The sequence below is a fragment of the Thalia democratica genome, chromosome 5, assembly GCF_965202585.1.
Source record: "Thalia democratica chromosome 5, ktThaDemo2.hap1.1, whole genome shotgun sequence".
In the NCBI taxonomy this organism is placed as follows: domain Eukaryota; kingdom Metazoa; phylum Chordata; class Thaliacea; order Salpida; family Salpidae; genus Thalia; species Thalia democratica.
Genome location: NC_139169.1, coordinates 24786821 through 24800513, shown reverse-complemented (window position 1 = coordinate 24800513; position 13693 = coordinate 24786821). Strand labels below are relative to the sequence as shown.

The window sequence follows — 13693 nt, the reverse complement described above, 5'->3', positions numbered from 1 at the left end:
AGACCAAGGCTATTTTAAAATTTATCTAATAGAACTATGGGATTTTTTATTTAAAATAAACTATATAAAAAATTATCAATAAGTTTCAATGGGGATATTTTTTTGTGTGTTTTAGGAGGTTATTGAAAACTATCTTTTATTTAAGGAAAGTTCCTAGTTATATAGTAATTGGGCTCTAATGACATTGACGTAGTCTAAAATTCAGAAATTATAATTATATATCTTTAAAATTTAGGCTATAAGTATTTAGTGTAAACTTTTTAATATAACAGTTTAATATTTCTTTTGTGTAGTAATACCTACTAAGTATTGATATTAGTGCTTCATAATTAAAATGACTAGCCAAATTATAAACAAGATTTACTGATAAAATACAAAATATAATAAACTTGTAGCATACATTTTTATTTGTTTCTTTCTTATAAGATAATTATCAAAGAAGATGTATAACATTTTTTTACCTTTTCATACTGTTTCTTGTAACAGTTGAACCTAAAACTACTAATATATCAAATATTATTCAATATTAATAAACTTTAACTAGACTTGATATATATTCATACTTTGGAAATTTACTTATAAATTGATTTAAAATTTACTCTAACTTAAAAAAAACACATAACGATTATCATTAATGACTAGAGACATAGCAAACCAATACAAAAAATGTAATACAAAAAATGTAATACAAAAAATAAAAGGTAGAAATGAAACAGTAACTACTGACACCAAAGCGCCCAAAAAACCTGAATCCAATGGATTTGGTTTTGTATATTGTGATTATAAAGTACGAGAGAGGCAGATATAAGCAGGCCAAAAAAAGGACTGAAACCAATAAGTCAGGGCTTAAAAAATTCAGACCTTGTTACAAAACACTTTTAGTATAAACTATTTTTTCTTTGGACATTAACCTTAACCTTAAAAGCTTTAAGTATTTTGGCAATTTAGAACAATTAAAAAAGCATAAGCTTAAGATTTCAGGAAAAATAATGTTTTACCAAAAGTTTTTTATGCGAAGGTATTTTAAGTTAAACTTAATATTTTCTTTTGTTTTCGTAAGTTTTTTTCTTGCATCCTAATTACTTAAAAAGCACATGTTCTTAAAGTTTAAATATGTTTATTTATAATTTTTTCAATAACTTATAGTGTTTTAAAAAGTTAGTGGCTATCTCTATGACTGGAAGGTCAATACTAGATCGTTTGAGCAAATTTTCCAGTTTTAATTTCTTTTTATCATAAGTTGATTGATGTTATGAAAAGAAACTTACGGATCATAAATTTGTGCTTGACGGGCTGGTTAGAACAATTTTTTTTATCAGCTGGAAGATGCCATTTTTGTACGACGGGTAAATTTGCACAAGAAGTCATTTTTGCACGAAGATCATTTTGACGAGCGACTTTTAGACGAGTTGCTGCTGATGCACGCTGTTACTTTTGCGCAACGGGTCGATTTTTCATGAGGGTCACTTTTACACGAATAATTTTTTGCACGGAAAATAAATTTTGCTCGAAGCATAACTTTTGCAAGGATAAGGAACTGCTCGCCCACCAAAAAAAAGGTTTAAAAGTGATAGTAAAAAAGGAGAAAACTTAATTATATAATAGAAAAAATACCAACTAAGGGTAAGGGTGAGGGGTAACAGTGATAGTAAAATATAAGAAAAAAATAAAATTAAAACACATGTAGAAGTGTCAATTAGTGCAAAAAGTGACCCTTCGTGTAAAAGAGACAACACCTGAAAAAGTGACTATGTGCAAAAGTGATCCTTCGTGAAGAAATGTACCTTTGTGCATTTCTGACACCTACCAACTTTTTAAAAGGGAAATTTTAAAGTTAAACGAAAACCTTTAACTTGATATTTATATAACGTATATAGATAATAAATTGCTTCTTTGTAAAGACAAGTTTATTTAAATTATAACGGTTTTAACATTCGTGTTATACTTTAATGAATACTTTATTACTTCAGGTGGGTCACCGACCCAAATGCTACACCTCTGGTATAAATAAATTTAATCTTTTTGAAAAATCATTTAGCAAAGCGGTCTTCTCTACAACATTTAATAGTTGCTGTCACTGATACTTGTTGTAAATACTTTTTAATAAAATACATTTGGTTAATTACAAATACCAAAAAGTATTGGTTAAATACTTTTTATTGGGCGAACAGCATCGTGACGATAAAAGGTTTAAAAATAAAAATTCTCAAACTAACTACAATTGAATTTTATTCATGTACTTTGTAAACATATTAAGAAGAAAACACCAAAGTAAATTGAAAAAATCGTTCTCGTAAGCAGGTTCATGGCAATTAAATTTTAGTTAATAATTAAGTAATGCTCAGTCAGAGTTCAAAAATCTTTACATTTAGGTAAGGTAGGTATATATATCTACTTTACAAATTTTTAAAATTTGTTTTATATTCTTAAACCAAAACTATTGCTCCATAAATAATACGGAATACTTTATAGTAGTACAAAGAAAAGAAAACTATTCATTTGAAATTTCAAGACCATAAAAACCAGTAAGATTTCGAAAGACTAATCTTTGACATATTGGAATTTAAAAAAAAAGAAGTTTTTGTTTATGAATTAGTAAATTTAATCTAATAGTTTAACAACTAAGTTTTAACATTAGACAGTTTTTTAATTGGCTATACAATTAGTTAAGCATGTTATTTTTCAGTTTCAAGAAGAAATTTGGTACAACAGTTTTAATTTAAGCAACCGACTGAACTAAAGATTGTTCTAACAGCATATAAGGATACATGTACACAATAACAACAACGACTTCATGCGAAAATTTATACAAACTAGACAATATATTGTTACATGTACAATACATCATTCCTTGGTTTGACATTAAGAATTAAGAAAATAAAATCAGTAATTTGCATTTATGCGCGAAATTTTGCAAACTGGTATTTTAGACTAAAACTGGTCTAGAGATTTTAAGAAATAAGTAAATAACAATGAAAGGATTGTTTAAAAAGTTAAAACTTACTTACAAATACAATAACGTTAGTTTATAAAAAAAGTTTATTTTTTCTAACTATTTTTATATACTTGCTTACTTGCTGTTTTCTTTAGTATACTTACATTGTTCACTTCAAATATTTTAAAATTTTTACAAAATATAAAATAATCACGTATTTAAATTTACTCCGTTAGCTAGTAAAAAATATTTTTCAAGTTTCAAAACGCCTTGATCGTATCAAAAAAATTCTAAAGTAACCGGTTCAAAATTTCCCGGGTACATGAAAATTTAAATTCGGACAATTCAAATTGTTATAAAAACATTTAAAATACTATATATTAAAATGTAATATGAGTTTAAAGAAAAAAGAAATATATAGATCTTATAAAAATCTAAAGCCAGTTTTTCTTTTAGGAAAAATAGTTAAAAATTTTTAATATATTTTGAAATTACTAAAAATAACTGTGTTTGGACTTTATTCAAGTCATACCTTAAAACATTGATGTTTTGCAAAAAGAAAAATATTGACTTGGACATATTTATAGGACCTACATATGTTTGAAAAATATTCATTAATTTATTAGTTGTAGACCTTTCAATTTTTTTAGAATTTTAATCATCAGAGTTTGAACTGTCCGAATTTGAATTGTCGTAACCCAAATTTCCCGATCATCGTCAATAAAATGGCAGCTTTGCGCAAGAAAAATATCTTATTTTTGAGTTAAACTCTTCGCTTTTATCTTCTTCGGTCCATTTATCCGCGTCAACGTCGTAACTGAACACCCGTCTGCCGATTTTCTTTTCAAAGAGGAAAATTTTACTCCCCAACGACAGCGCCCCGCAGAATAAACGAGGCGCGGCGATCATTTCCCTCCACGCCCCTCCTCCCTCGGCCCCGTTGTAAACGTCGCAGCCGAGGCCGACGGCAAAAAGCCTGCTCCGCACCGCCACCAGACCGTGGTTACTTTGCTGTCTAGTCATGTGGGGCAAATCTCTCCATTTTTCCGTCGTGACGTCATAACTCCCCCCGCACGCCACCACTTTTTCTTGGAAGACGGCGCACGCCGCGTCGTATCTTTCAACCCTCATCTCCCCTGCTTTCGTGAACCTGCCGCTCCTGGTGTCCAATTTCAGGCAGGAGGCGATCGAGTTGCCGTCGCTACCTCCGACGAGGATAATTTTGTCACCGTACGCGCACACGCAAAACTGTCGCCGATACTTGCCCATGACGGCCACCCGAGTCCAACGCTGGGTGGCCCAGGAGTACTTTTCGACGACGACCTTCGCCTTTCTTCTGACAAGGATTCCCGCAAACACGTACAAGTCGCCTTTCAAGCAGATACCCGTCGCTTCGAGCATTTGTTCGTTGTTCATAGGCGGCAGGGCTCGGACCAGGTTCAAGCCGGGCACGCTGTACTGTTTTACATTTTCTATTGGGCTGCGTCCGTAGTGCCAATACCACCCCCCGCACACGAGCACGCCGAACGAGGTTTGGCTGCAATACAGGCTTTCGCAATTGAGCTTGCAGCTTTTGTAAGCTTCATTCAGCAAATCGTACATTTCGCTGTTTTCAAAAAGAGAGCCGCATTCGGACAGCAAGCTGTCTTTGTCGGACAGCAAGCAAAGTCGAACTTTCTGCAGCAACTTTGCACCGAACTTGCTGCGTTCTGCAATGTTGTGATTCAGCCATTTTGTTGCCGCTTCCAACACTTCGCGCTCGGTTGTGACGTAAAGTTCCGAGCTGGCCAGTATTTTCAGGACAAGGGCGAAATCCAGCTCCAAAAGGCTTTCGGTTTCGGCTATGATCGCGAAACAGCGCTCTACATAACTCTGTGTCGCTTTCAAAAGGCCTGATAAATTGAAAAGCGATGCAAGCTGGTGAAAGGTCAAGGCGTTGCAAATTTTAAGCTTCTTAGTAGAATAACTTCTGTCAGTTTTACTCGCCAAACTTTTGTTCAAAGAAATTTTGCTTAACTTTGTCGCCGCAACCAGGTCATCGTCGTCTGCTGCTGCAAGTGAACCTGGAAAATTGATTTTAAGTAAGTACACTTGTGTGTTTTTGTTCTTTGTCATGAAAATCTGTAACAACTAAACGAAACAAGCGTTCGGATAAATATTAAACATAAAATTTCCTGTCGTGTTTGAAAACACTTAACTGCAACAGTATATTAATTTATCTGAAAAGTTTCTACATAGCTATGTATTGACTTAAGATAAGAAAAAATATATAATACACTAAACATGTGTTAACCTCGTTCAATCGAGCCATTAAACCTCCGTAAACTTTGAAATTTTTTTACAGCCGAACGCTTGCTCACTTCTACGTAATCTTCTGTTTTGTTGAATTCAATTAAAAGATCATCTCCAAAATTTTCTGTCCTCTGAAGACCGGTTTTTTGCTGGTTGTTTTTATCGGCAAAAATTACACAATTTTCCAGTGAGTTTTTTTTCATGTTTTAATTAGTCTTTAAACAGTAAATAAAATTTAATAATTGTGATTTATAACTAATTAGCTGCGCAAAGTAAATTAAAAAAAAAACTGTGTACTGTTTGTACACATAATTACTTCAAATAAACTATGTGCCCACTAGAATATACAAAAAATTAATCATTTTTAAAAGCTATTATACATAGTTAATGTGTTTGAACTGTTGTAACTTATCTTACAATAAACACTTTCTAGTTAACAAAACAACTCTTTTTTTTTAATTGCCTTAATTTATGTGCACAGTACAATAATTTTAATGGACACTAGTGTGCACAGGTACATGCAGTGAAGGTCTATGGACTATACCACAAAAAATATTATCTTTAATTAAAAAACTGGAAGAAAATTAATAAACAGAATCAGATTGCTTCAACAAAGTATAATAAAAATATTTATACATTTACTGTAAGAAACATTTCCGTAAATTAGAATGAACTTTCAAGTGTTTTTAAAGAACAAATTACAAACCTTCAAAACTCAGAAAAAAACATTATTAATTTAGAAGAGTTTAGCTGATCTAAAAAGTACGATAAGTTCTTTTGGTGGAATTAAAAATACATTTAGTTTTATAAAGTTTATAAAAGTTCTCAAAAACACATCCCATTCGTAAAATATAAAAATGTTCTAAAACAAACAATTTAAAAAATAAAAGAGTTCTTCGAAGTTAAAGTTAAGTTAAGATTTTTCATAAGCTTAGGTTTATACTAGGCTGAAAAATAAAGTTACACATGTTTACTTTTTTAATCACCTGAATTTTATAAACCAAATTGGTTAAACACATTAATTTTTACTTATATAATCAAGACTTAAAAACTAATTGTAAGGCTACATCTGATACTTTTTGAAATATAAAACCAATATTAGAGTTATGGATCACAGTTAACAAAGTTAGTTATGGAATATGTACTACCACCGCTGTTTTACTGAAAAACACTATGTGTAAGATGTATCTATGTTTGCGGTCTTCTAATATTAAAAACCTGTTTAGAAATTATTAAGTGTTATTTCAAATTAACTTACACGTATTGTGTAAATAAAATCATCTAAAGACAATGAAACCAGTGAGTATGTCAAGATTGTAGTTAAAAACAATGTATATATGAAATTTAATTCACAAGTTTATATCATTTAACCTTCATCAAATAAAAATAAAAGGCATAAAAATTTGGGAAACGTTTAAAATCCACCCATAATCAAAATCCACTCAGTCAAATTCGAGAACCGCTTACCGATCGAGGGTAGGATTAGGGGTTAGAGTTAGAGTGGAAAATAATTAAAAAATACATTTAAAAAATCCAAAATAATTATAAATAAGTTAACAAATAAAGAAAATATTTAATAAAACCAGGTGGATTTAGATCCAATAGATTTTGATAGTATACCAAAAATTTATGATCTAAAAAAGAAATAGATAGTTTACAAAACAAAAAAAGAACAATTTTCTACTGTATAACATATAATAAAAAGATACAAAAGAAGATTAAGTAATAGTTAGTTATTGCTGTAATTTTTTTTTTACTATAAATGTAATATTAATTAATAATACATTTAAAAAAGACAACTTTTGTTGTATAAAAGTAATGCAACCTAAAATAATGGGAACAGGTCAAAATTGCACGAGGGCACAAAATTACACGAAGATACCTCTGCACGAGGGGACAAAATTACACAAGACAATTTACCACTAAAGGTCAAATTTGCACGAGTTACAATTTTGCACGGAGGGTCATTTAGTATAAAACAAACAGAATAAAAAAAAAATAAATTAATAAAAAAACTAAAAGAAAAAGTTACTGAACGAGGGTAAGGGTTAGGAATAACAGTGATAACAAAAATAAAAGCAAAAATATTATTAATAAAAATTTTATAAAAAATTAATTAGTAAATAAATAAAAACTAGTTAAAAAAAGCTACCAAGGGAAAGGGTTAGGGGTAACAGTGATGGTAAATTATTTAAATAATAAATTAATACGAAAATTAATAAAAAAATTAACTATTATAAATAAGCTACTGACGGAGGGTAAGGGTTAGGGGTAATAAAGGTAGAAAATATAAAAAAACTAAATAAAATAAAAAATAAAATTTATAAAAAGTTAAAAAAAACAAAATAAATTTAACCCGTGCAAAAGTGCAAGGTTGCCACTCGCTTTTTTAAAAAAAAATTTCCAGGTTTTCTAAATTTCTACAAGGTTTTTCAGATTTTCTTTAAGGTTTTTGAAAGCACTACTTTTTTTGATAATGTTTAGTAGTAGGTTATAGTTTAGTTAAAAAAGAGTTACTGTAAGTATTGCAATTTATTTTATTATCTTGGAACCTGTACTAAATTCGTTTATGATGGTTCTTTAAAAGACGTTATGTTGGTTTAATACAAACAGCTAAAAGTCTACTTAATTCTTTTCTTAGTTCGAACGTGTTATCTTTTATTAATTCTTGATAAGCTATTTTATTAAATAATTGTTTAATATTTTAAAACTTGTAATAAATAGTTAAAATATTACATTTTTATAACAAGAACTAAGTCATAGAAGTAAGTCCTATAACTGATTAAGATTGTAACTAATCTAAATAGCTTTCAAGGTTTTTTTACTTTTTGAAAAATTTTAAGAAAAATATTTAATTGTCAGAATTATTCGAAATTCATCTGGTGCTAAAATAAAAAAAATGACAACATACAAAATGTGCATTGTTTACTTTACTAAATTTAAAAAAAAGATTGGAGAGTTTTGTGTTCACCTCATATTTTTCTGTAGAAAAATTGTAGCATTTTCGTAATAAGTACAAAGTAATGTTTTTATTTCTTTTTTAATGACTTCCATTCACTAACAATATCAGCAAAAAGGTAATGATAAAATATTATTGTTTCGAAAACAACAAAGTAAGCTAAAACTACAGATTTATAAGCCATAAAAACTATAAGTATTTAAGTTTTATATATTTTATATTAGAAAAAAGTACAATTTTACAGATAAAATTCGCACATTTTGTGTGACTATGACATTATAATATATAACAGGGTTGTCCTTTACATAGAAACCTGAAAAACCTGTAATTTGACAGTTTAGGCAAAAACAACTGAAAAAACCTGGAAATTGATATATCTTGAAAATAAAAATCCTAGAATTTTCAAATCTAGGTTTTTTCAGTTGTTTTTGCCTAAACTGTCAAATTACAGGTTTTTCAGGTTTCTATGTAAAGTGACAACCCTGTTATATATTATAATGTCATAGTCACACAAAATGTGCGAATTTTATCTGTAAAATGGCACTTTTTTCTAATATAAAAAGCAAATTCATTTGCTGTGTTTACTTTTAGTTTCTTTGATTTTGAATATCAACTTTGTTGATTTAATCAAATAGAAAAACATTACTAAAGTAATCACATTACTCTAAGTTGATTGCAATTTATCAGAAATGCAGGTTTACTAAATTTGGTTGTTTTGTCGCATCTATTTTGCAAAGCCTCCCATGTATTCGAATGCAATGAAATACATGCAAGCAACCAGCATGAGTAAGTCGTCAAACTACTGGTTGACTGTCAAGTCACGCAACTTAATGCACTTTTTTAATCTACTCACATTTACTCACTTTACTCACAAATTTCTAAAAATCCTTTTTTTAATTACTCACTTTACTCATTAATTTCTCAAACTCCAGGTCTTTTTGCTTGAACTGTCAAATTCCAGGTTTCCAGGTAAATGGCATCCCTACAAAGTGTCTTAGTGTAAAAGTATCTTCATTTAACTTTGTGCCCTCGTCCAATTTTGTACGCTCGTGCAGATTTGACAGCTACCAAAAATAGTATATTACTTTGTATATATATATATTTGAACGTACATAGTGGAGTAAAATAAATAGTTATTACAAAATAAAATTTAATGTTAATGCAAAAAACTAAACATTTGAAAAAAAAAATTTAAAGAATTAAACTTTTAATACTCTTGAAGTCAGGGACTCCAAAACTTTTTTTTCAAAAGACCCATTTTTAGAAATTAAAAAAGCTATAGCTCCCTCCAACTAGATACTTGAAAAATTACCATTCAATTAACCCTAGAATTTTTTTGTATTTATCTCCATAATCAACTATAAAATATTTAGTGTAAGTTTCAAACTTTGAAAAATATTTTTTCATAAGGTCCCCATATGGCCTTTTTAGTACTCATGGCCACCTAAATTTCTGTCACGGCAAGCTTTAGGTGGCCATGGAGGTCAACTTTAGGAAATGCTGCTTTAAGTAACTAACTGTCTTAATTAATAATGAAATAAACATATCAACTCTTTTCAATTTTATTACTTAGTTTTTATCCTCAAAGTAAACAAAATGAATAACTCTAACTATTAATTTACTTTTTTTTCATAATTGTAATAACTTCAATCATAAATGAGTTAATCAATACTTAAACTTAACCTTTTAATTCTTTTATAACAATCTAAAAAACTATGTTGCACTAAACTATAAAACTATCATATATGTCAAAAAAAAATTGTTTTATAATAAATACAGTTTCAAATAGTAGTACTGTTATTAGCTCTTTTAAAGATAAAAAGCTATGCAGTAAAATTATCACTTTAAATAACATTTTAAGTTATGAAATGAAAAACTATGTGGTTTTACTCTTATTTCAAACAAATTACAAGCTGGTTGCTAAAAAGCAGTTCATGTAAAATTTAAAACAATTCTTTTATATTATAAAATAAATGAACAAAGTTTCTACTTTGAGTTTGAAAACCAAGAAGCCAAATTGATGTTAGAGTTAGATATTGACAAGTTTTACTAAAATGGCTGTTTACTAAAATATAATTTTCAAATTTATAAAGAATATTATGTACAAGTAAAAAATTAGTTTAATAGCAGACAAAAAAGTTAAATAGTTTTTAAAACATGAATAAATGTATAGGAAAAGAAGATTTTTTAGTAAAACAATACTTTGATTAAAAATAAGTAATAAACTTTCTAAATATAAAAGATTTATGTAGAGCATACATTTTTGTGAAAACAAAGCATCAAATTTCTATATACTTTAAGTTAATACTAATAATCTACTAATAAACCATAAGAAAATAAATTAACACGTTTTGCTTAATAATTTAGCAATTTTATAATAAAATGATTACATAAATCTTGGTATTAGCATTGTATAAAACTATTTGAGCTATCAGAATTTTGTATATTTTCTTTCAAACAAAATTATAATTTTTAAACAGTTAAAAAACCTAAGAAAAACTACAATTAAAAAAACAACTTAGTTGAAAAATAATTTATTTGAAAAAAAGATTAAATTGGTATTGTTGTAAGTTTTTGAGTTCTCTTTTGTAGCCTAACTTAATTTCAGTAGTTTATTTCAAAGCAAAACGGTCTCACTCTCATTATAATTTATCTAAACGATTTTAAGATATCTCTTTTAAGAAATCACTCTTAAATATAAATAAAAAAAAAACTGGTTGATGTAACCAGAGAAAGCAACTTGCTTTTATTCATATAAAATGGACAGCACATAGATAATAGATAACTTTACTTTTAGTTTATTTTTTTTAGCTGCACTTTTCATTGCTGTTTTGTATGTTTTAAAATTATGCTATTGATGCATATGTGTTTTTCAGACATTATTCAACCTTTATTAACCTTAATCAAGATTCACACAACCCAGTTGCCACTGTAGCGTATAGTCAAAGCTACTTGAACATGAAGTTTTAAGTTATAACAAACAAAAGTTATATAAAGTATTCTGAAATGTTTTAACATTCTTGTTCTTCTGCTAAACAACATTCTTTTCTTTACAAAATTGTTGAAAAAAAACCAATAATGTTCTTAAAATTCTAGATGAATTTTTACACTATTTAAGTAAAATAATTTACAGAAGATAAATGTTATTTTAGTTTTCGATTATTTAAAACTTTAAGTGACATGTTATCTATTACATTTTGTTTTCAAATGTTACAAATGAAGAAATTGTTATTATATCACACTCTATAATTTTAAAGTAAAAGTTTCCAAGTCAGCATTAGTTTGGAGAAGATGGACACTTCTACTACTAACCAAAGTTTGTAAAAGTTGTATATTTTGTTATTTTTAGATTTAAAGTAATATTTAAAGACACTCATTTCTAACTATAGTTGGGAACAATTCTATATATAGGTATTTGAAGTGTACAGGGTTGAATAAACAACACTGTTTAAACAACCCCAAGAACATATCTAAATCAGTAAAAGATAAATAAATCCTTGTACTGGTGAATTAACCTTCAACCTAATACTAAATAGCCTGATTAAACAACCAATATTTGACCCTAGTTTCCAAACTAAATTGTTGGTCTACATGACTATTTTATTTAAATTGGTAGCAAAACATAATGTAAAGTTTAGCTAAATGTAATTGAATTATAATTTATGCTATTCATCAAGTTGTACTATATTGTATTGCAGATGTTTGCCCACCTAAAAAGTGTGAAGTGGTTCAATCCTAGCAGCTATAATAAAGGTAAATTTTGTTTTTATTGCAATTTAATATATCAAAAGCTCCTATACAACACATATGTTCCTTAATATAATCTTGTTTTTAGTTTGGTTGTGCTGTTCTAAATATCATGACAATATAAATAATTCCTACAAAGTTTTAAAGAAAAATTAAGTATTATTTACTGTCATATAACTAAACTATTTGTGTGCAAAGTTTGATTGGGTATAATAAATAACTTTTTGACTTAAAAGTCAGATGGTAAATAAAAATTTATTTTGAAATAGAGTTCCATTGCGGCAAATTTTAAAGTGCAAAAATAGAATTGAAAAAAGTGACAAGCCTAATGAAATGCAGTAAATTTAATATAGTTTGCTAGTTCATATCAGTTTTATAATAGAAAAGTACATCATATGTTTTTCTGTAAATATCCTTCCAAATATTTGTCACCATATTTAAACAATCATCCATTAATAATGGTTGGAATGTACTTTGTTTTTTATTTTTTCTCATCATATTATATTTTAATTGTTTCCTTTTGAGACTAGCTCTGACTTGGTAAGTATTCTACTAATTATTGCATGAGTTGGCTTTTTTTTAGTTCTCAGAGCTAGTTTTTATTTGTTAAAAGTTCTAATAAAAAGTCTTTTAAAGAGTGAAAAAACTTTTTGTTTTAATAAGATAGTGTAAAATAATAAAGTCCCCATTATTATTGGTTTATGTAAACTATATTATGTATTTAAATTTTCAAGTATATGACATCCAAAAACTAAAGTTTTTTTTTCACAAGTATAATATAATTTGTATAAATAATCATTATGTTTTGGAAATTTAAATTATGTGGTGCATTGGAAATATTTTAAGAAATATCCAGACTGGTATTAATACCATGTTAATACATTTGGTATTTTTTTGTGTACTTCAGTATAACAAGTCTTTATTTTTCTTGAGTAATTAAATATTACTACTTGACTAACATAATTTTTTCACTATTTATTGTTTTTAATTTAACATAAGGCTAATTGATAAGTTTTAAGTCACTCAGATTAGATTGGCTTCAATGCTTCAAAAGCCTGTCATAGATAAGCCGTAGTATTAAAAAAAAACAAAATTGTTTGTCTCTTTTATTGCTTTAACACCTTTTATGTTTATATAAGTAATTTACAAATTAAAGTTTTAAGGTTACAAGTGTTGATTATAACTTGTTATTTTTTCTACATTTTATATGTGTTGACAGGTTTTTACAACTTTAGAATGTGCAAGGGTCTTGAGGAAATTTTGAGCAATGATGCACATGAATCATCTGTAAGCACACAACAACTGGACCTCAACCCAGGAAGGTCTCTAACTGCTCACTTAGGGCAGTAACAAGGTAAATATGTTATAGTTCTTGCTTTTGTACTAATAGCTACAATAAATCATAAAAAGTTAAATTTAGAGAAAGTAAAGATGACAATGTTATCTAAATTGAATTAAACTCATTCAGTGATGTTTATAAGTGATGTAGTTTATAATTAATGTTCATTTTTGACCTAATAACTGGAATAGAATCTAGTATTGCTTTTAACTCAACAGAATGTTCAAATAATTGCAAGTAAAAATTATCATTATTGTTAATATTAAGTATATTTATCATTATCATTTTTCATTTAACATAAAAATTAGTGTGGTCATTACAAGTAAAAAGTAAAATTTAACAAAAAAACTTTAAACTTGTTTTAAAGACTAATGAACATAAGCTAAGAATGTTTTTTAGGATGCGAACTAATTTATTAAAT

At 27.9% G+C, this 13693-nt stretch overlaps 1 protein-coding gene across 1 annotated transcript in view; it reads right to left on the bottom strand.

Moving 5' to 3' along the window:
• Positions 1 to 3652: 3652 nt before the first annotated feature.
• Positions 3653 to 13693, bottom strand: part of LOC145836354 (kelch-like protein 6) — a 116689-nt gene continuing 106648 nt past the window's right edge. The window contains exons 2-3 of the mRNA XM_082944164.1: positions 5229 to 5376; positions 3653 to 4998 (exon numbers count right to left, since the gene is read on the bottom strand). Of these exons, the coding sequence (XP_082800290.1) occupies positions 3653 to 4998; positions 5229 to 5376 (1494 nt within the window). The remainder of the gene's footprint in view (positions 4999 to 5228; positions 5377 to 13693) is intronic.